Source organism: Triticum urartu, chromosome 2A (assembly GCF_056163025.1).
Source record: "Triticum urartu cultivar PI428250 chromosome 2A, HENAU_Tu73, whole genome shotgun sequence".
Taxonomy (NCBI): domain Eukaryota; kingdom Viridiplantae; phylum Streptophyta; class Magnoliopsida; order Poales; family Poaceae; genus Triticum; species Triticum urartu.
Genome location: NC_141874.1, coordinates 314,096,996 through 314,119,544, shown reverse-complemented (window position 1 = coordinate 314,119,544; position 22,549 = coordinate 314,096,996). Strand labels below are relative to the sequence as shown.

The window sequence follows — 22,549 nt, the reverse complement described above, 5'->3', positions numbered from 1 at the left end:
GTAATTTTATGGTTCTATCTGATTTCACTTTAGAATTTCTCCAGGTTGTTGCCATTCACGAAGTTTGTTGGGAATAGTTGAAAACCATAATTCCATTGATCAGCCGCATGCCAATTGATTTTGTTTGATACACAAGGGAAATTTAATCTGATATCATAAGCTTGAAAATGCTGTTATCTTTGCTATGATGCCTGGTCGTTAACTCTAGCAATTGTCATCTATTGATATTAGGGACTACTTAATCATGATATGGTCTTTTGCAGGACATTTTGTTCCTGATATTATTGTTGGAGCCATGGTTGGATTGGTAGTGGGTTGGTGTTTTGGTCCATTAGCACCTATTGTTAGCTGTTGGTTGGCCAAAGCATCCATTCTGCATGGCTTTTTGCAAATTACAGTGGTTGCTATGGCTGTTTCATCCCAAGTATTTCCTTACAGCACCGAAGCACCAAAACGAGTTGTGCTTCAACACACCTTTGTCACAGGTTTGTTTCTTTGTGGGCTACTGGAATCATCAGAAAAATAATCATCAATGGTTGTATAGTTTTTTGAACTGAAAACTGTGTGAGTGGCCCGGACAGTAAAATGAAGGAAAATGTACCGAGGGATTCACGTTCATGTAATTTGTTCTAACCGCATGATGCTTTGACTGTCACCACGGATAGACGGCAGATCCCCCCCCCCCCCCCCCCCCCGCCGCATTGGCCCTCGGAAGCCTCCCTGGGACCCTAAAAAACTTGGCTACGGCCCTACCCGCCGGTTCTAGGCCCCTGCGGTCCATTCTTCCCTCAGTCCTGTCTCCACAAACCCCAGCTCGCTCGCCCACTCCGCCATTGCTGCTCCCACCACCTGTTGCCGGCTCTCACCCTCCATCAGCCTGCTGCCGCAACTCCCTGAGCCATCACTGCCACTCCCTGCAACGCGCCTGCAGGTGGCCATCATGCCTCCCACCTCCCTCTCTCCACCTCCCTTTCCCAGCTCCCATATCTCCCAGATCCAGTCCACGATCGTAGCGGCTCGAGGGTGATGGATCTGCAAGCACAGAGTATATACAGTGGAAAGGGAGATTTGCGACAGAATAAGGGGAGACTACAAACCCTAAAGCTAAGGAAGACTGTATAATACTAGTTGAGTCACTGTAAGAAGGAAGGTTTATTTCCTTTCAGAAGGCATATCTGTATTTGGTTGCTACTAAGCAATGTTTTGATTTTGATTATCATTTGGTCTTCTTGAACTAAATCAAAAACTGAAAACATGGCGTGTCTCAATCAAGAACTGACATCAAGTTTTTCTTTCAAAAAGTTCTAGTGATTGAAAACTCAACTGACTTTTCAAACGCCCATGAATATTTTGCTGGGACAATAATTTTCTGCATATAAGATATCTGCTACAAAAACCCTTCTGTCAGCTTGTGGGCTACATGTTTTTATGCTTTATTTTATCATAACAAGAGTCTCCTGGTATTCTACGTCTGCACTCTTATGCTTTAATATGGATGCAAGAAGAACTGAAGAATTACCTTAGCTTATGGATATCTGTGGTCTGTCGACCAGATGTTGAACTTAGGAACTATGATAGTATTCCTTTATGCTGCATGTTTGATGACATTTTCAGATGCTAGTAACATTGTGGAGTCAAACTATGGTTTCTCTGTGGTTGATGCTAATTCGTTGGAGTTTGTTTTCAACAACGCACCTGAGGCAGCAAAATGGCTAAAAGATAACTCAGAGTTATCCTTAAAAGAAAAATATCGATCTGATAGAAGCACGTGGGTGGTAAGTAAATTTTCTCGAAAACATTGATAATGTGACATCCAGGCAAATCCTTGCAAGTACCTTCTATTGCAGCAATCTATTGTTAGGTTAGTAAATATGCTTTGCCTTTTGTGGTGGAGCATTATCTGGGCCTGCATGAGGGACCCCTAGTTAATGTAGAAAATTTGTGATAAACAGGACAGGATGATCATTCATCACAAATAGGATGACCAATAAGTAGTGTAGGAGGTTGAATATATTTTCTAGAATACATGCATAAATGAAAGATTTTGCTATCCTTTGTTCTTAGTATTTGCTTGAGTTTGTCTTATTTTGCAGGCATTATATCCTGTCCCTTTCTTGTTCTCTGGAAGTTTGAAGTTTCCTGCACAGACTGAAGAGATTAGAAAGCACCACCAGCATTTCCCCCAGCTAGTTGTTCAGAAGACATCAAGTAACAATTGGAACCGACGGATGCATCTACAGCTCTCACTTGGGTAAAAATTTAACTACCATGGTGCCAAACATAAAAACTAAAGAAAGCAATCTTTAAACCATGATGTCACATTTTTTTCCATTTTTTAATATGTTATATGTGTCAGTTCATTATCAGAGGTTTGGACCACTTCGCTCAATATTACTGGTCCATTATCGAATTGGTCTTTTGCTGACAACACACTTCCAGGTGCTTATATTTACTCCCTGCTATTCATTTACTTTTTCTTCTTTTAGCTATCAAGAGGCTAATACTTTATTGTGGTTACCTTCATCAGCTCCTCAAACTGTAAGCCGTGGACCACCATCATATATCTGTCGACTTACTGGACAAAGTAATGAGAATTGGTCTTTCTGGTTAGAGGTAATGATATAGGCTTCGTCATCACCCATAGTAGTAGGTGCTTCCTCCACTTCACTTTACCTGTCAACCAAACTGTCCAGTTTATTTAACCTGTCCAACTGACCTGTAGTAGTACTCCTAATTAACAACCCTTTTGCTTTATCTAATTGATGGGCACAATTATCGTGAAACAGCAATTACGAATAAACATGACATATAGCAAAACAAACGGAGTATTGTTTCGTTTGTGACTGAAGTAAATTATACTGACACGTATAGCTTAAAGTTCATTTACTTGAAATAATAAGCAGCTTTCTGAAATAATTGCAGGCAAACTCTTCCGAACCACTGAGAATCGATGTGGCTGTACTAGACCAGTTTCTTGTTGATAGCACGAAAGAACTGAAGAGCCTCTTTCCAAGTTGGGCAGATATGACAGTCTTCACCACATTTTTCTCAACTTACTATTTGTAAACTCTATATAATTGTTAATCTGTGTATTTAGGAGGGGGGAATTAAATAGGTATGCTATGTTTCGGGGGCAGGGTGTATTCTTCTCCCCAGTAGGTGGTGCTGGTCTTGATGTCACCTTATTTGTAATATCGTCATAACAATAATTTAATATATAGCGGTTTCAAAAAGGAAAAACCTGAAACAAAAATAAACTGGTATAGCGGCCCCAAATATTCACCGTGTAACATGTACTCCATTCATTTTATAAGGTGGAAACAATTTTTAGAGTCAACTTTGACCATCAATTTGATCAATGAAATGTGGGTTATATGTGTTACATTACATCATTAAATTCATATTCAGAAGTTGTCATGGTAAGTCATGACTCAAATATTATGTTCAAAGTTACATCTCGGATTGCATGTGTGCTTTATAAATTGAAATAGAGGGAGTATGTGCTAGAAAACTAGAATTGTCCGTGAACTAAGTTTAGAATGAAACCAAATATGGTCCCCACTTCTTCCTTCGTTGTTCATTGCAAAACATCCATGAAAATCCAAACTCCTTGTTAAACCTTCAACCCACTTGTTAATTTGCGTTTGTATCACACAGAAATTGCGGGGGCTTGGTTTAGTTTTCCATGGAGATACATAAACTGGTGGAAGTGGTGGAACACCCTTCCCACCCAGCGGTACAATCTCCTTACCCGAAAGTGCGTTCGTTGCATTTATGGCTGCTGCACTCACAACGGCATTAGTAAGGTCCAGAATTTTCTTTGCACTAGACACAAGGTCTTCATTATCTTCTTTTTCTCCCCCTGATTGATCGGGCTTCTTTTACTATCCTCGGTAACATCCATCTTATCTACTCCCTCCGTCCGTGAATAAGTGTGTACATCTAGCTTTTGTTTTAAGTCTCAGTTTTAAAATTTTGACCAACTTTATAGAAAATAATAGTAACATATATGACATCAAATTGATAGATTATCAAAGTACATTTCAAAACGAATCTAGTGATACTAATTTGGTGTCATAAATGCTTTTACTTTTTCCTAGAAAGGTGGTCAAAGTTTTAAAACTTTGACTTAAGACAAAAGCTACATGTACACTTATTCATGGACGGAGGGAGTAGATCAGCATTCGCTATCGATCTTTTGGTAGAAGCAGAAGCATCATCGCCCCTTCCCCCCGCACCAAACCTCCTCTTCCCCCGCCCCTCATGAATGGACGCGCCCCCTGTCATGGGAATCAGTCTGGCAGTAAGAGTACAAGGTGCGTAAGAGGAGGCAAGGTCTTAGCTACGACGACACACAAGTTTACAAGTTTAGGCCCCTCTCGGAGGAGGTAAAAGCCCTACGTCTCGGTGCCTTGGAAGGCTTGTCGACTGAATATGTGTGAAAGTTATAGGTGGTGTGAACCCTTGTGCCAGAGGAGGGGGTGGCTTATATAGAGTGCGCCAGGCCCCTCGCAGCCCTCGGTTACACATGGTTCAATGTGAGTTAAGACTGGGACGTTACTGGTAACACCTGCTATTAATGATGTTTATGGCGACGGAGTGAATGCCTGACTGTTGCCATCCTGGGGTGACCTTAGGCCTTCTGTACTCCGAGTGATTCTTTATATGGTCGAGTGATGTTAATATGGCAGAGTGGAATTGGGATATCGAGTGGAATCTTGCGTCGAGTGGATTACACTTCATGGTGATTTCAGTCAGTATCTTCTGTTGAACTCCGTATGTCCCTAACTTTAGGGCAGTGTCCTTGGGTAGGGTGTCTAGGCCAGGCCTAAGACCCTACCCTAGGTACATGTCATCGTCATTTGCCCCCGAATGGATTGAGGTCCGAGTGAAGAAGGGTGAAGTTGGTTCCGACCTGATTCAATGCTTCAAAGGCGTTTCATCAAGGTCTTGAAAGCATACTGATACTTTAACCCTGCATCAGTCGCCTTGATCGATTCTGGCTTCTGAGATCACCGAGGGAATTATGCTGCTAATCTTTGAGTAAATTGGAACATGATATCTTTGATGCGGTCGACTGCTCTGCGGTCTCCGGATCTCACGGGGTTCGAAATTTTGGAGAAGCGCGTGGGACGGGGAGTGGCGCAGTAAGCGGAGCGAGTAGATAGGGGCTCCTCGATCTTCGCGCCGCCTTTTTCACCACGTATCGAGCCCACGCCTGTTAAGAGATGCGATAGGATTGCTCGGGCCCATAGATCAGCCACTCGGAAGCGGGCCCATAAAAAGCGGCGTTGCCGATGCGAGGTACTGTGCACTCCATTCGTTCCCCTTTCTCGCCACTTCTCCGCCTCGCCTCTTCCTGCCCCCACGCCTTCGCCCGTTCCTCTTGAGCTCCGCCGCCATGGTGAAGGAGAAGACCACGGCTTTGGAGCGTGCGAAGAAGGCGATGATGAAGGGAAAAAAGACGGCTCGGGGGTCATCGTCGCGGTCCGGTCTGCCCCCTGGTTGGATCCAGGGGGACTGGATCCGCTCTACCATCGTGAAGGAAGACTTAGAAAATCTCGCCAACGATGGCTTGATTGCTCATGGATCCCGGAGGTTGCCAGAGGGGAAATCTGAGCCCCAGCCGCGCGAGGGTGAGCGTGTCCTCCTCACCACCCACGTCAACCGAGGTTTCTCCCTGCCCCCACATCCATTCTTTCGGTTTTTTTGAACTTCTTCAGTGCTCAGATCCACCACTTTCCTCCCAACACAATCTCGTACCTTGCCGCATTTGTTTCAATGTGCGAGAACTTCCTTGGGTGTCAGCTACACTAGGGCCTGTTCAAACACATTTTCACTTGTCGATCTCAGTCGGTGAAGAAAGCCAGCCCAGATGACAAAAAGATGCACGTTATCCAAATGTGTGGGGGATTAGGGATCCAAACGAGAGGTAGGAGTACTTCCCCCCCATGACCTTTCCCGAGTCAGTTAGAGGAAGGCAGTCGACTTGGTTTTACTACAAATACATCCTAACTCGCGGTCAGTCGACCGACCTTCCCCCTTTCACTCTAGATAGACTCCGCCGACCTTCTTCACTGGAAGTAACCGCGGCAGAGAAGGGTGAGGTGTCCATGTTAGTCGACGCAATCGTTGCATTAGTCCAGGGGGGTGTGACTGGCATGGAACTGCTGGAGGTGTTTCTCAGTCGACGCATTCAACCTCTCCAAGCTCGTGACCACCCAATGTGGATGTACTCGGGCATCGATGACACCGCTCGGGTCCACCCAGAGGAGGTCGTCGAGGAGACAGTGGCTCAATGGCTATGAAGCATCACTGGCAACAAAGACAACCCTCATGGAGCCAGAAGAATCTTGCCATTTGACGCCAACAATGCTCCAGACGAGGTCAGGCTTGATTTACCGAGTGTTTTTTCAGTACGCAATTGTTCTTGAATCCGACTGATACTTGTAACTTGTGTCTTGTAGGTTTTCACCAAAATGTACTCAATGCCGAACGGGGAGCAACTCCAAGAAGGAGTAGAGAGTGATGGTGAGAGCGCTGATTATGAGTATGCAAATGACAGTGAGGATGACAGTGAGGACTCTGGTAGCAGCGATGAAGTCGATTCGCCGCCCTGCTCTGAAGGACGCTCCAAACAGTCGCAAGACCCTGCGGGAGGACGTGGCAAAGCAGTTTCGCCGAGCGCGAAGATTCCGAAGCGCACTCGAACTTCAACCCCAGAGCCAACAGAGAAGGCAGCGAAGCAGGCCAAAGTTGTTCCACCGAAGCCTCGGAAGGCCCTGCCCAGGATCAAGGTGCCCGTGCCCGTTGCTTCAACGTAAGTGTTTCTTTTCCGTGTCTTTTTGTTACCACTGTGAACTTCTTTACTTGGTTGACCGAGTGAAATTGGGAACTTTCAGTGCTGCTACTTCTGCAACATCTATGGACATTGACGAGGAGCGGGGTGATGCGGAGACCGCAGACGCACCCACTTCTCGGGCAGGTATGATTCCACAGTCATGCTTTTACTCTATCAACTGTTTCTGTTGGGCGACTGAGATCTTACTGTTGAGCGTTTTGCAGTGCCGACAAATGTTATCCAGCTTCCAGATGATGACGATGAGGATGTACCTCAATGGAGTACAGGGAGAAGGGGTAGAGCTTTGAGTAGGAGGGTACCTGCCAACAAAGCACCTCGCCCGACATCTGAGCATGTAGTTCAACAACTTGATGATCCAGTACGAGCATTGTCTCTTTTGCCGATCCTCTGTCGACTGACCAACCCTCGGTGTCGACTGCTCATACTTCTGGTTCGATTGAGCAACTTCAAGCTCCAACCCCACCGGCCACGTCATCTGCTCCATCATCCACTCCGTTTGTTATGCACCACGTCCCGGAGGACCAAGTAGGAGCTGCCAAGGAAGCCATGATCCAGGTGGGTCTGATGATGGAACGATTGAAGGTGGTGTATGACACCAGCAAGGGCGCCTACGACGCCAGCTCTGCCCTCCAAGCCAATGTCTGAGTAAGTGGGATTGTAAGTTGATTTCTGATTAGATTTTCCAACTTGATCCTTGCTCTATTAGGATATGCTACCTGAAAACCGCTACTTTATTATTCGTAATATGTCCGTTTTGGAACCTTTAATGTGCATCTATCATGGGTCCGTGCCTTGCATCTGTACACCCACTGGGTGTTTTTTCGTAGCTATGTAGCTCTTCCACTCGATTGTAGATGGGTCGTGTCGAGTGAGATCTTGGTCCAGTGGGGGCATGCTGAGTGCACCCACTGGGTGTAGTCCCCGAGACCGCTGTCTACTACGGGCAGTCAACGGTGGTATGAGAACAAATGATCCTTCTTCTTCTTCTTTTTTTGCTTCTTCCACTCAAGCTGGGCAGACCATGCCAAGTGGGAAATCAAACCAGTGTGGGCACGCTAAGTGCACCCACTGGGTGTAGTCCCTGAGACTGTTGTTGAATGTTTGATTCGACGGCAGTCTTAGAACTCTTTTTCCATAGCAATTTGATCTTGCACTTTTTCATTCGGAAGTAACTGATCTTTGTTTCTGTCGATTGATTTATCTTGTTGTTGATTACAGAAATCTTGCGAGCTTGGGACTCAGTATGCTGCCTTGGAACAGGAAAATCCAACTCAAGCTTGACTTGGATCTGGCCAAGGAGAACTTGAAGAAGGCTCAAGATGAAGTGGCAATCATGGGAGGTAACGACTTGTCGATTGCATGCCTTATTATTTTTCCTTTCCCATCCTCTTTTGAGACAAGTGAGTGATCCCACTCGAATATGTGCGTAGTGAAAACCGTCAACTCCAAGCCCGACTGAGGAATGTTATTTCTTTAGACAAAATGAAGCAAGCTTTGGAGCAGAAGGACCTTGATCTTGCGGGGGTGCAGAAGACGACGCGCGAGAAGACTGAACTGGATGACAGGAAGCTAGCTTCAGTCGATAAGTTGGAAGAGGAGAATGCCAAGCTGAAAACTGTTGTTGACGAGGCGAAGAAAGAAGCTGCACAGCTGAAGGAGGAGAAGGTGGTCCTGGCCGACAAAGTGGATGTTCTCACTCGGAAGAGGGATGAACTAGAGGCTTATCTGGGAGGTCTTGCCAAGAAGATGTTCCTCATGCTCGAAGGTACTTTTCCTCATCTGACTAGGTTCAGAAAACTTCTTCACCATGTTGCTGGCAATTCATTACTTTTCTTCGCGTGCAGAGTTCTGCCAGAATTTTGAGGAGGAAACCGGGTGGATCGAGATGGAATTAGACCCCATCAATTCTCCTGTCGGAGATGAAGCTGCAATGAACATGCTGCGAATGGAATTTCGCCTTGCCAGCGTCACTACATTGCTCGACTGAAGGTCGCATTGACTCGGGTGGACAAAGAGCTACGGCCAGAGGACAATCTTAAGATTGACCTCGAGTCTTTGATGACTCGCCTCAATGACATCCCTGGTCGAGTGCAAGCTTGGAAGAAGTCAGTTGCTCGTTGTGGAGCCGATGTGGCATTATCACTCGTTCGAGTCCACTGCAAGGAGGCTAGGGAGGAAAAGCTGAAGGCACTCCAGGTGGCTCCCACAAAGAAGCTCCAGTTTGAAGACTTTATGGAGACTTTTATCGATGCAGCCACTCGGATCGCCGATGGTATTGACTTGGACACCTTCGTTGAGCCGGCTAGCCCTCCTCATGCCGAGTGAAAAACTTGATGATTTGAATACATTTGCCTCGGAATGCCGAGTGATCATGTAACCATTAAACTCTTTCGGGCTTGACGCCCGAGTACTTTTGCTTGTGGTTCTGAACTTTGCTGGATTTATCCGAACTTGGTTGTTTTATCTGAATGCAATTTTCTTGCCTCCAATATGCTTGGATTCTTTAACTTAGGCGAAGTTGGCTCACGGCTAAGTCCCCGAGTATAGGGTGGAGTGGACGTTGTACTTGTGGCGCAGCTCAGAGTGCACCTCGTCGTACTTGCGGATTTCTCCTCCAGAGTGGGGGGATTGCTCTTCACTCTGAGTATTTTTGAAAACTAGGCGAGTACGGGGTCACAGCTAAGTCCCCGAGTGAGAGGTTTGCTCTTCACTCAGAGTATTTTTGAAACTTAGGCGAGTACGGGGTCGCAGCTAAGCTTCCGAGTGAGAGGATTGCTCTTCACTCGGAGTATTTTTGAAACTTAGGTGAGTACGGGGTCGTAGCTAAGTCCTCGAGTGAGAGGTTTGCTCTTCACTCGGAGTATTTTTGAAACTTAGCCGAGTACGGGGTTGCAACTAAGTCTCCGAGTGAGAGTATCACTCTTAACTCGGAGTATTTTTGAAACTTAGGCGAGTACGGGGTCGTAGCTAATCCCCCGAGTGAGAGGGTTGCTCTTCACTCGGAGTATGTTTTGAAACTTAGGCGAATCTGGTTCACAGCTAAGCCCCCGGGTGAGAGGGTTTCTCTTCACTCGGAGTATGTTTTGAAATATAGGTGAATCTCGTTCGCAGCTAAGCCCCCGAGTGAGAGGGTTGCTCTTCACTCGGAGTATGTTTTGAAACTTAGGCGAATCTAGTTCGCGGCTAAGCCCCCGAGTGAGAGGGTTGCTCTTCACTCGGAGTATGTTTTGAAACTTAGGCGAACCTGGTTCGCCGCTAAGCCCCCGAGTGATAGGGTTGCTCTTACCTCGGAGTATGTTTTGAAACTTAGGCGAATCTGGTTCGCAGCTAAGCCCCCGAGTGAGAGGGTTGCTCTTCACTCAGAGTATTTTTTGAAACTTAGGCGAATCTGGTTCGCAGCTAAGCCCCCGAGTGAGAGGGTTACTCTTCACTCAAAGTATGTTTTGAAACTTAGGCGAATATGATTCGTAGCTAAGCCCCCCCCCCCGAGTGAGAGGGTTGCTCTTCACTCGGAGTATTTTTGAAACTTAGGCGAATCTGGTTCGCAGCTAAGCCCCTGAGTGAGAGGGTTGCTCTTCACTCGGAGTATTTTTGAAACTTAGGTGAATCTGGTTCGCAGTTAAGCCCCCGAGTGAGGGGATTCCTCTTTACTCGGAGTATGTTTTGAAACTTAGGCGAATCTGGTTCGCGGTTAAGCCCATGAGTGAGAGGGTTGCTCTTCACTCGGAGTATGTTTTGAAACTTAGGCGAACCTGGTTCGCAGCTAAGCCCCTGAGTGAGAGTGTTGCTCTTCACTCAGAGTATGTTTTAAAACTTAGGCGAATCTGGTTTGCAGCTAAACCCCCGAGTGAGAGGGTTGCTCTTCACTCGGAGTATGCTTTGAAATTTAGGCGAGTACGGGGTCGCAGCTAAGCCTCTGAGTGAGAGGATTGCTCTTCACTCAGAGTATTTTTGAAACTTAGGCGAGTACGGGGTCACAGCTAAGCCCCCGAGTGAGAGGGTTGCTCTTCACTCGGAGTATTTTTTTTAAACTTAGGCGAATCTGGTTCCCAGCTAAGCCCCCGAGTGAGAGGTTTGCTCTTCACTCGGAGTATATTTTGAAACTTAGGCGAATTTGGTTCGCAGCTAAGCCCTTGAGTGAGAGGGTTGCTCTTCACTCAGAGTATATTTTGAAACTTAGGTGAATCTAGTTCGTAGCTAAGCCCCTGAGTGAGAGGGTTGCTCTTCACTTGGAGTATTTTTGAAACTTCGGTGAATCTGGTTCGCAGCTAAGCCCCCAAGTGAGAGGGTTGCTCTTCACTCAGAGTATGTTTTGAAACTTAGGCGAATCAGGTTCACGGCTAAGCCACCCACTGGGGGATTTGGACAAACGTTTATGCAAAAACAATCATTAGGGTACTACGGAAATCATGTCTCTGATAAATAATCTGAAAGTATTCTTATTACATCTCGACGATCGAGTCTTTAGGTATAAAAGCGGCAAGCAGATCCGTGTTCCAAGAGCGTGGCTCATCTTGCTTCTTGGCTATGTTGTAAAGGTGATACGCCCCGTTGTGGAGCACCTTGGTGATGATGATGGGTCCTTCCCAAGAAGGGGCGAGCTTATGAGGCCACTGCTAATGCACTCGGAGCACAAGGTCTCCTTCCTGAAATGCTCGACCTTTGACGTTTTAGGCATGGAATCGACAAAGGTCTTGCTAATAAATGGTCGACCGGATCAAAGCCATCTCTTGCTCTTCCTCCAAAAGATCAACATCATCTTGACGTTCTTGCTCTGTATCAGCCTCTAAGAAAAGTTCCACTCGAGGTGTATTGTGCAGCAAGTCGCTCGGAAGCACGGCTTCAACCCCATACACCATGAAAAAAGGGGTTCGATCGGTCGACCGGTTGGGAGTTGTCCTCAATCCCCAAAGAACAGACGGTAAATCGGTCACCCAAGCCCCAGCTGCATGCTTGAGGTCACACATCAATCGGGGTTTCAACCCTGGGAGGATCAAACCATTTGCTCTTTCAGCTTGTCCATTCGACTGCGGGTGTGCAACGGATGCGTAGTCGACCTGAGTGCCTTGGGAAGCACAGAATGCTCTGAACTCATCAGAATCAAAGTTTGAGCCATTGTCCGTAATGATGCTGTGCGGAACTCCGTATTGGAACACCAATTCTTTGATAAAGCTAATGGATGTGCTTGAGTCTAAGTTCTTGATAGGTTTTGCTTCAATCCACTTAGTGAACTTGTCGACTGCTACGATAAAGTGACTGAAACCACTTCTGCCGCTTCTTAAGGGTCCAACCATGTCCATTCCCCACACAACAAATGGCTAGACGAGTGGAATAGTCTTCAAAGCTGATGCAAGTTTGTGGGACATGTTCGAGTAAAACTGGCAACCTTCACATTTGTTGACGATATCTTTCGCCATTTCATTTGCCCGTGGCCAGTAGAATCCTGCTCGATATGCTTTGGCCATGATGGTCCGAGAGGACGCATGGTGACCACAGGTCCCCGAGTGAATCTCATTCAAGATCAGTCGACCCTCTTCTAGAGAGATACATCGCTGAGCTACACCAGTAACACTTTCTCTGAAAAGCTGTCCACCTATAACTGTGAAGGCTTTCAACCTGCGAACGATCTGACGTGCCTCAACTTCATCTTCTGGAAGCTCTTGCCTGAGCAAATACACAATATACGACATTGTCCAGTCGGGGGTGATTACCACAATCTCCATGATTAAGTCGACTACTACTAGCACTTCGACCTCAGTCGGATTGGTAGCACTTATTGGTTGTGGGGGCTCCTCTGTAAAGGGATCTTCTTGCACTGACGGGGTGTGGAGATGCTCCAAGAACACATTACTAGGAATAGGCTTCCGAGTAGAACCTATTTTCACCAGACCATCAGCTGCTTGATTCTTGAGGCCGGGTATGTGGTGGAGCTCCAACCCTTCAAACTTCTTCTCTAATTTCCTTACTGCATTGCAATATCCATTCATGGAAGGGCTCTTGATATCTCACTCCTTCATCACCTGATTAACCACCAAATCTGAGTCACCATAAACCATCAGGCGACGGACGCCGAGTGAGATGGCCATACGCAACCCATACAGAAGTGCTTCATACTCAGCTTCATTGTTGGAGGAATCAAAGTGAATCTAGAGGACGTAACTGAGTTTGTCGCCTCTTGGGGACATCAAAACCACTCCAGCACTAGAACCATTCAACATCTTAGATCCGTCAAAGAACATGGTCCAGTGTTCCGGGTGAACTAGAGTCGGCTACTGTTGCTCAATCCACTCGGCCAGGAAATCTGCAATTGCCTGGGACTTAATTGCCTTTTTTGCTTCACACTTGATATCCAGAGGGAGAAGTTCTATCGCCCACTTAGCCACTTGACCGGTTGCATCTCGATTGTTCAAAATTTCTGACAATGGAGCGTCACTAATGACTGAAACCAAGTGGTCTGCGAAGTAATGTGCAACTTTCTTTGTGCTAAGATAAATTCCGTAGACAAGCTTCTGGTAATGCGGATACCTTTGCTTGGACGGAGTCAAGACTTCAGAAATGTAATACACTTGGCATTGAACTTTGTAGGCTTTTCCTTCTTCCTCTCGCTCGACTGTGAGCACTATGCTGACAACCTGTCCAGTGGCTGCAATATATAACAATAAAGGCTCTTTGCTGACTGGGGCAGCAAGCACCGGCTGGGTGGAAAGTAGGGCTTTGAGCTCTACAAATGTTGCTTCAGCTTCAGGAGTCCACTCGAATGTATCAGACTTTTTCATCAGTCGGTAAAGAGGCAATGCCTTTTCGCCGAGACGAGAAATGAATCGACTCAATGCAGTCAAACAACCTATGAGCTTCTGAACGTCATGCACACGCACAAGGCGTTTCATTCGGAGAATTGCTCCAATCTTTTCTGGGTTTGCGTCGATCCCTCATTCGGAAACGGGAAAACCGAGTAACTTCCCTCCTGAGACTCCGAACATGCATTTCGACGGATTGAGCTTGATGTCATATCTTCTTAGGTTGGTAAAGGTTTCAGCGAGGTCAGTCAGCAGGTCGGAACCTTTGCGTGACTTGACCATGATATCATCCATGTATGCTTCCACGTTCTGACTGATCTGAGTGAGCAGGCACTTCTGAATCATGCGCCTGAATGTGGCACCAGCATTCTTAAGACCAAAAGGCATGGTGACATAACAAAAACACCCGAATGGGGTGATGAAAACCGTTTTTATTTCGTCGAGTCCATACAGACGGATCTGATGTTACCCAGAATACGCATCCAGAAAAGACAAACACTCACACCCCGCAGTTGAGTCGACAATCTGATCAATGCGGGGAGAGGGAAATGATCTTTCGGGTAGGCCCGATTGATATGCTTAAAATCTATACACATACGAAGTGAATCATCTTTCTTAGGGACCATGACGACGTTTGCGAGCCACTCGGAGTGGTATATCTCGTGGATGAACTCAGCTACCGGGAGCCGAGCCACTTCCTCACCAATCGCCTTCATTTTTTCCACGAGAGATCGTTGGAGATGCTCTTTGACGGGTTTTTCTTTTGAGTCGACATGCAAACGGTGCTCAGCTAGCTGCCTGCGTACACCTGGCATGTCTGATGGTTTCCATGCAAAGATGTCCCAGTTCTCACGGAGGAACCGGATGAGCATGACTTCCTATTTGTTGTCGAGTGTCGTTGAAATGTGGGTCAGAGCAGAGTGGGTCTTCCAGGTGAATGTGGACCGGCTTTGTCTCGCCTGCCGAATGAAATGCGGATTCTGAAGCAGGCTTCTTAGCTTGCAACAAATCACTCAAATCGGCATTTTTCTTGTATTCCTCCATTTCCACTGCTGCCATTTGCTCATCAGAAATTTTGGAGCCTTTTTGAAGACACTCCTCTACTCTCTGCCTATTTCCTGTGACTGTGATCACACCCTTTGGTCCATGCATCTTCAACTTGAGATACACGTAACATGGTCGAGCCATGAAACGAGCATATGCGAGCCTGCCCAGAATAGCATGACAGGGATTGTGGAAATCCACCACCTCAAACGTCAACTTCTCCTTGCGGAAATTCTTGGAATCACCGAAAACCACATCAAGAGCAATCTGCCCGAGTGACTTTGCTTTCTTTCCTGGGATGACACCGTGAAACTGCATGTTGCTCTCACTGAGTTTGGACATCGGAATGCCCATTCCGTGGAGGGTCTCAGCATACAGAATATTCAGACCGCTGCCACCATCCATAAGAAGTTTAGTCAGTCGGGTGCCCCCAACGACTGGGTCGACCACTAACGCTTGCCACCCAGGGGTAGCAACGTGCGCTTGGTGACCTGACTGGTTGAATGTAAAGGAGTCTTCGACCACTTCAAATACGTCGTAGTTTCCGGAGAAACCATATTCACTTCTTTGTTAATGACTTTTAGTCGACTTTTGCTCTCGACATCGGCAGAAATCACCAAGGTAGAATTGACCTTAGGGTAACCATCATCTTCTCTCTTTCTGCTCATCCTTATCAGATTCTTTCTCACTAGGCTGACCCTCTCGGAACTGCTGAATCAGGAGACGACACTGTCGAGTGGTATGCTTGGGCTGAATCAAGTTACCTTCTTCATCCTTCTTCGTGTGAATATAACACGGCAAATCCAAGACATTTTGGCCTGACTGATCTTTCACCTTCTTGGTCAGCCACTGCCCCTTAGGTTTTCCTTTAAACTTTCCTTGAGCATTGAGGACTGCAGCTTCAGCAGGTCCAATAGGCTCACCCTTACGCTTTTGCTTCTGACTGGAGTTTCCACCTCCGATGTCCTGGTCGACTGGTTTCCCCTTGCCATTGTGGAGTCGGTCTTCTTCTTCGCCGTTAGCGTACCGAGTGGCTATTTCCATCATTCGGCTCAGAGACATGTCTCCGAAACGACCGAACTTCAGGATGAGCTCTCTGTATTGGACACCCTCCTTGAAGGTGCAAAATGCGTGGTGCGCTGACACATTTTCCACCACATGGTGAAGGGTAGTCCATCTCTGGATGAAGTCTCTCAAAGTTACATTCGGCTTCTAAACACAATGCTGTAATTCGGCCAGCCCAGCAGGTCGCTCGTAGGTGCCCTTGAATATCTTGATGAACACTCGGGCTAAATCTTCCCAACAGAAAATAGTTCCATGGGCCAACCAATTCAACCAAGCTCTGGCCAAACCCTCAAGCATTAGGGGGAGGTGCTTCATGGCTACATCATCGTTGCCTCCACCAATTTGTACTACAACTCGGTAATCTTCCAGCCACGTGTCTGGCTTTGACTCACCAGTGAACTTGCTCATGCCCGTAGCCAATCTGAAGTTGGGCGCGATCTCAGCTGCTCGGATGGTTCTGCTGAAACACTCGGGCCCGGAAAACAAACGCCCTGCTTCCAGTTCGACGATCTCTGTCCAGCCCTTCTCTGTTAGCCCTACCTCCGTCAACCAAACCCTATACGAGGAATGACCTCGCATCGAACCCAGGCTCTCTTGGATCGACTGGGGCTCTCCGCTCGTCACCATACAGGCGCCTATCGTCATACCGCTGGGGCGCGTACGACCCACCCCTCGGAGGGGGTGTAGGCACTCGACGATGGTCATCACGAGGATATCGAGGATCAAACTGCCCGTGGCCGTGACCAAGGTACTGATCTTGGCGGTAACCATGAACTTCACGCCGCGGAGGCGATCTCAGGCTACGTGCTGACTGAACTGTGTATGCAACCACATATCTGCTATGAATTTTGTTGTGCGACTGAGAAACAACCAAGTTCCATTCCCCTACTGCTCAGAGCAGTGCTTGGATCTGCTGCAATCCTGTACCAGCTTCTGAATGGGACGGCTGGATTGACTCTGCTATGCGTGCTGCTGCTGCAACATTTTGGATCGAAGTACGGTATACTTGAGGTTCTCCTCGAGGTTTAGTCAGAAACAGCTGTCGTGGCCGTCGACTGGAACCAGGAATCTGCTGACGGGTGCGTTCGTCGAGTGCTTGTTAAAGATTCTCCAGACGCGTATGCTCAGCCAAGGTGGCTAAGCGCGCAGCCTCGGAGGTCTCCCCAACGATGGGGGTCTGGAGTGCCTGGACGTTGCGGCGATGCAGCTCTTCCCTCTACTCGGCGGTGAGGGATTCAGGAATATATTCGTCATGATCACGCGACGGGCCGCCGCTGCTGCCACCGCCACCATGAAGAAATCTAGGCGGACTGCGTTGGGAGTTGACCATGAGGACTTCCGTCGCTGGATCGTTGCTCTCGCACTCGGAAAGTGAATCCGAGTGACCAGCCGACAGATCGAACAAACCATATAGGGATTCGTCGGGCTCGATTGCCGCAACTTGAGGGGTGGTCGACTAGTGAGCCACCGCGTGCTTCACCCACCGTTGGAGCCGCGAACAACCGGAGGAGGTAAAAGCCCTACGTCTCGGTGCCTCAGAAGGCTCGTCGACCGGATATGTGTGAAAGTTACAGGGGTGCGAATCCTTGTGCCAAAGGAGGGGGTGGCTTATATAGAGTGCCACAGGCCCCTCGCAGCCCTCGGTTACACAGGGTTCAATGTGAGTTAAGGCTGAGATGTTACTGGTAACACATGCTATTAATGATGTTTATGGCGACGGAGTGAATGCCTGACTGTTGCCATCCTGGGGTGACCTTAGGCCTTCTGTACTCCCAGTGATTCTTTATATGGTCGAGTGATGTTAATATGGCCGAGTGGAATTGGGATATCCGAGTGGAATCTTTCGTCGAGTGGATTACACTTCAGGGTGATTTCCGTCGGTATCTTTTGTTGAACTCCATATGCCCCTGACTTTAGGGCAGTGTCCTTGGGTAGGGTGTCTAGGTCAGGCCTAAGACCCTACCCTAGGTACATGTCATCGTCACCACCATTGGCCTGATGCAACATACTATACATCTTTCGTTTGGGCAAGCATCCAAGTACCATATTGTTTATCTTTCTCTTACCACAATCCATCCCCCACATTCTTCATGATTGTGACCCATCAAGCCACATACCTTGCAGAAAAAGGAACCTTTTCATGTTTGACAGGCAGCCTCTTCCTCTCCTCTCCAACTACATTCGGAGGGACAAATCTAGGCAGGCCTTTGTTGACTGCGTCCTAAGCCTCACATAATTTCCTTCAAAAAGAAGGTTTGGCGATGCCTGCACTTCTGTGGCACCCCGGCTCAGAGAAACCGGAATGCCCCATATTCCAGCCTAGAGATCGAGGAGAAGTCTCTGGAATACGACACTGCTTGACATAGAACAAATCAGCTCTTATTACAAGAATAATAATTACATGGGTCTGATGTTACAATGATCACATCAGCATGGCGACACTACGCCTGCGATACTACACTTGCTCTATGCTAGCAGCGGAACAACTCGTAGCAGCGGAACAACGACGAAGGTGGTGAACTCCATTCCGCAGGGACTCTGGCTGGGACACGATCTAGCTCGCACGAACGGAAACCACGACAAGCAATCAAGCAATCACGGCATCACCTGCAATCTGGCATGACACGCCAGGTCAATACATTGAATGTACTTGCAAGCTCACAACAACCATAAACATCAAGGCAAGACAATAACATAGCATTAACATGTTAATTAATTAACAACTACCATGATGAAGCAACTACTAAGCATGAGACGAACTAATACAATGCTGATAAATCACCATCTCAGATCTCCATAACCATATCTCTCTTGGCTAACCGGCCAAGCAATATACCATCTCGATCAACTCATGATCAAAACCATACAGTGATCTTTCCGGCGATCACTACCATGACCAACACTTGGTCTCAAACTGTGATCTTTCCGGCGATCACAACCAAGACCAACACTTGGTCTCAAACTGTGATCTTTCCGGCGATCACAACCACGACCAAAACTTGGTCTCCAACATCATCATCAACATCCTTCCAATCTGTACTGCTCAACATATCAACATATGAATCACCTATAAGTCATTCCGTCATGTGAGTGTTGATCGAACGGTGGGACCTAGTACGGACGCGACTATCGATAGATTAAATACACTCTGCAGAGGTAGCACACTGTACCCACACCACGGAACCCATGGCCTCGCACTCCCATTCGGGTGGACCAATGGCATTCCGACAAAACCCTACCATTGTCATAGCACTCTCCCGGCCACTCCGACCCAAATCCCCAACGGGCTAGTCCTGGGTGGCCCCGTGTCTACCAAAGACACCCCGACCACCGTCGTGGTCAAACCACTCCCACTCGGGGACTCGGATCCATAAAAACAACAACGGGCACACAAGGTTATGTCTGCTTACTGGGCCAGGGTACGCACACCCATAACCTTCCCTAGTTGGAGGCACCGGCGAGAGGCACGACAATAGAACGCATTAAGGCCTTCCCATAAAAGGAAAATGTGGTTGCACTGGAAAAAGCCCGGTTCGGTGGCACCTGACCAACTTAATGACAGAATTTATCCCCAAAAATATAACTGTGGTAACCGATACTCCAATATCAACTATCAAACTATAATCCAAGTCATAACAATATCCAACAAATAATCCAAACATAATCTCATCATCTCAAAATACTCCAAGGGTAGCACAACACTACTGTCATGATGAATCCGAAAACAATAATCCTACTACTCCAATAACAATAACAAAGCTATTTGGCTAAGATCCACATGTAAACATCATTTCCGAAAATAATACTCCAAGCAATAGAACATCAACTAGCATCAAGAAAATAATCATACTAACCACTAACAATCCAAAGGGAGCATGATATCCAAGGTAATACTCCCAAAGATAATAACAGGTATCATCATGAAAATAATCATACTAACCACTAATAATCCAGAGGCAGCATGATATCCAAAGTAATACTCCAAAATGTAATAACAGGTATCATCATGAAAATAATCATACTAACCACTAATAATCCAAAGGCAGCATGATATCCAAAGTAATACCCCAAAATATAATAACAGGTATCATCATGAAAATAATCATACTAACCACTAATAGTCCAAAGGCAGCATGACATCCAAAGTAATACTCCAAAATATCATATCCAAGACCACCATGAAAATAATCATAACATAAGCCACTAATAATCCAATGGCAACATGTCAACCACATAAGCTGCAAAATATAAGTCCTAGAACTCCAAGCAATATCATGGCAATACCAAGATCAAACAATACTCCGAGAAATGCCATGAACAAAGTCATGTAGCTAAAGCAATATTTTAAACAAGTTCAAATAGATTAAACCATGTCACTGCATTACAGTGATGCAAATGGAGGGTGTGGCTTGCCTGGGGTGGAAGAAATCACCCGGAGAAAGTGCGAGAAACTCGCAGAAAGGATCACCGGAAAACATACTCTCTCGGAGGGGGCTGAATAAGGGCAGGGGCAAAATGGTCATTTTCAGGATGTTAAAACATGGTGAAAATGATACCAACAGAACGGACTTGACGAAACGAAGAAGTGGGCTTTGGATTCACCTCATTTGGATTTGTGGTTAAAAAGATATAAGGGTTTTTCTGCCAGGGACCCATTTGTAAGAAAAATCTTTACAAACTGGGCCTGGACAGAAAAACAGAAAGCACACTTCCAAGAGTACACCTCTCTACAGCGAAACCGTATTCCACTCTAGAATAGAGCCAGAATACGCTTTCTCTTCAGGAAGACGTATTCAGTGAAATATGTTTCCACTTAACCACGTCAGCAAGGGGCGGGGCCGGGCCTTGAGTCAATGCCAGGTGGGGCCGGGGGGTCCACCGGCCAGCTGGAGGGGAGGGGTCGGCGTCTCCTCCTTCTTCCTGACGCTGTCCGCAGATCAGACGAGGGACACCGACACCAGCGCTTGCTCCGGCGACTCGGGGCCACGGCAGGCTAGGGCGCCGCCGGGGATGGATGCGCCATTCCATCCTGCGCCCGTGGGTGGCCGCGCTGGCCTTGGGAGCTGCCGGAGTTGGGCGCGCCCCTGGCTCTGGCGGGAGGCGGCCACGACGAGCTTGAGGCCGCAACAAGAGGGCACTCAAGGAGAAGGGAAACAGCGGGGAGGCTCCAGAGGACTTGGGGAGGGTTGTGGTGAGGTTAGGAGGGAGAATGAGCGCTCGGTTCGCCGGAATTGGAGATGACCGAGGCGGAGGCCATGGTGGCAAAGGAGGGACAAGAGGGTGGCTCGAGCTCCGGGGAGCGGTCGGGGAGGATTCGGGAGTGAGGAAGGTCGAGTGGTGAGCTCAGACGAGGCTAGGGTGGGCTTATATAGCCGCCGGGCGAAAAAGGCCGAGCTGTCGTCACCGCGGATGCGTGTCCGGCGCCGTGGACGCGTGTGCACGCGCATGAGCTTGCTGGTAGACGACGGGGGAGGAGCGGTGGAGGTTCTCACGGGGTAGAGGAGGCCAACGGAGCACAGGGAGGAAGCGACGGCGAAGAACCGAGCCAAAACACCACTGTGCGCTCGTGGGCACGCGGTGGCTTGCGTCGGTGAGGAAGCTGCCGCAGGGGGAGCAGGGTCCAGTTGATCGGCGATGACGAGAGGAAGACAATGGACATGCTCATGCGCGCTAAGACGACGAGGGGGAGAGGGGCCCGAGCAAGAATCCATCCTGGGCGCGGCCAACAGCAGCAGAGCACGCGCACAGGCTTGCCATTAATGCGGTCACCGCATGCACTGGCATGTAGCGGGGGAGAGGAGCTGGAACTTGTTGTCTAGTGGGTAGTTCATCCAGGGTAGGTCTCAACTACGGTGGTAGTCCGGTTAAAAGTGATCCGGTTAAACGGTGAGAACCCTCTGAAGTTTACTGTAGTAAACTTGGGTGAGCACTAGTGATCAACCAGAAGGGTTTTGATCCAATGGAGTTGTCTGCAAGGTTGAGGTAAAGAAGGACTTTCATCCTGGTAACTTGGAGAAGAATTGGATCAACATAAATCATAGTTGCTTTGCAACTGACCAAAATGGTCCAGAAATGAGATTTGGATGATGCACTCAAATGGTGTGGCCACTTGAGCTCAAGTTTGGCAAGGCTTCATGATTTGATCATAAAAAGATCCTGTATAAGTTTCATACCAATTGGATTCACCAAAATGGTACTTGCTTCACAAACATCCTTGCTGACCAGAAACTTGCAAAATTTCTAGAGGAAAAATGGCTTGATGAAACATGCCCAAAATGGGTTGAGGTAGGTTATATGGATAATAGAAGGCCTAGAAAAATTTACAGCCATAATGGAGCAAGATAAAATATACTTGCTTCACAAACTGAAATTTTGGGTAGAATCGAAGAATTGAAAGTGAGCTCACATGGAGGCATGACATGAGCTCTACTTTGGTGGAGGGCTACGATATGATGATATGAGGGACCATGCAAAATGACAACTCATTTGGATATGCCTAGCTTGTACTTCCTTCACAACCACTTCCCTCAGACAGGAATTTTGGAAAATCATAATTAAATAATTACTAGGAAAATGAGGTTGCATTTTGTCATGTGGCAATGATATGGGCAGGAAAAGGTGTCCAAGGAGTTTGAGGTCAATTGGGAAAAAGGAAAATAGCACTTGCTTCACAATGTGCCATTTAGGGCAGAATAGGAAATGAATTAATTGAGCAAGATGATAAACATGACAAATGAAATATTTTGCCATATTTGAGAAAGATATAACCCAAACAATTTAT

General features: G+C 47.3%; 2 protein-coding genes across 2 annotated transcripts in view; both read left to right on the top strand.

Moving 5' to 3' along the window:
• Window positions 1–3,382, top strand: part of LOC125537246 (Zn-dependent exopeptidases superfamily protein) — a 34,486-nt gene extending 31,104 nt beyond the window's left edge. The window contains exons 16-21 of the mRNA XM_048700547.2: window positions 264–485; window positions 1,615–1,775; window positions 2,094–2,251; window positions 2,357–2,439; window positions 2,528–2,613; window positions 2,923–3,382. Coding sequence (XP_048556504.1) covers window positions 264–485; window positions 1,615–1,775; window positions 2,094–2,251; window positions 2,357–2,439; window positions 2,528–2,613; window positions 2,923–3,066 — 854 coding nt within the window. The 3' untranslated portion in view covers window positions 3,067–3,382. The remainder of the gene's footprint in view (window positions 1–263; window positions 486–1,614; window positions 1,776–2,093; window positions 2,252–2,356; window positions 2,440–2,527; window positions 2,614–2,922) is intronic.
• A 4,930-nt stretch (window positions 3,383–8,312) lies between these two features.
• Window positions 8,313–9,292, top strand: LOC147984946 (uncharacterized). Its single transcript, XM_087539823.1, has 2 exons — window positions 8,313–8,627; window positions 8,707–9,292. Exons 1-2 carry the CDS (start codon window positions 8,345–8,347, stop codon window positions 8,847–8,849), a joined length of 426 nt encoding a protein of 141 aa, XP_087395949.1. The 5' UTR covers window positions 8,313–8,344; the 3' UTR covers window positions 8,850–9,292.
• Window positions 9,293–22,549: the final 13,257 nt, after the last annotated feature.

Bases quoted from the DNA above. Each gene is read 5' to 3' on its own strand.
- LOC147984946 (XM_087539823.1), top strand. From the start codon at position 8,345: ATGAAGCAAGCTTTGGAGCAGAAGGACCTTGATCTTGCGGGGGTGCAG. The intron at 8,628-8,706 runs GTACTTTTCCTC...CTTCGCGTGCAG, and splicing joins GATGTTCCTCATGCTCGAAG to AGTTCTGCCAGAATTTTGAG.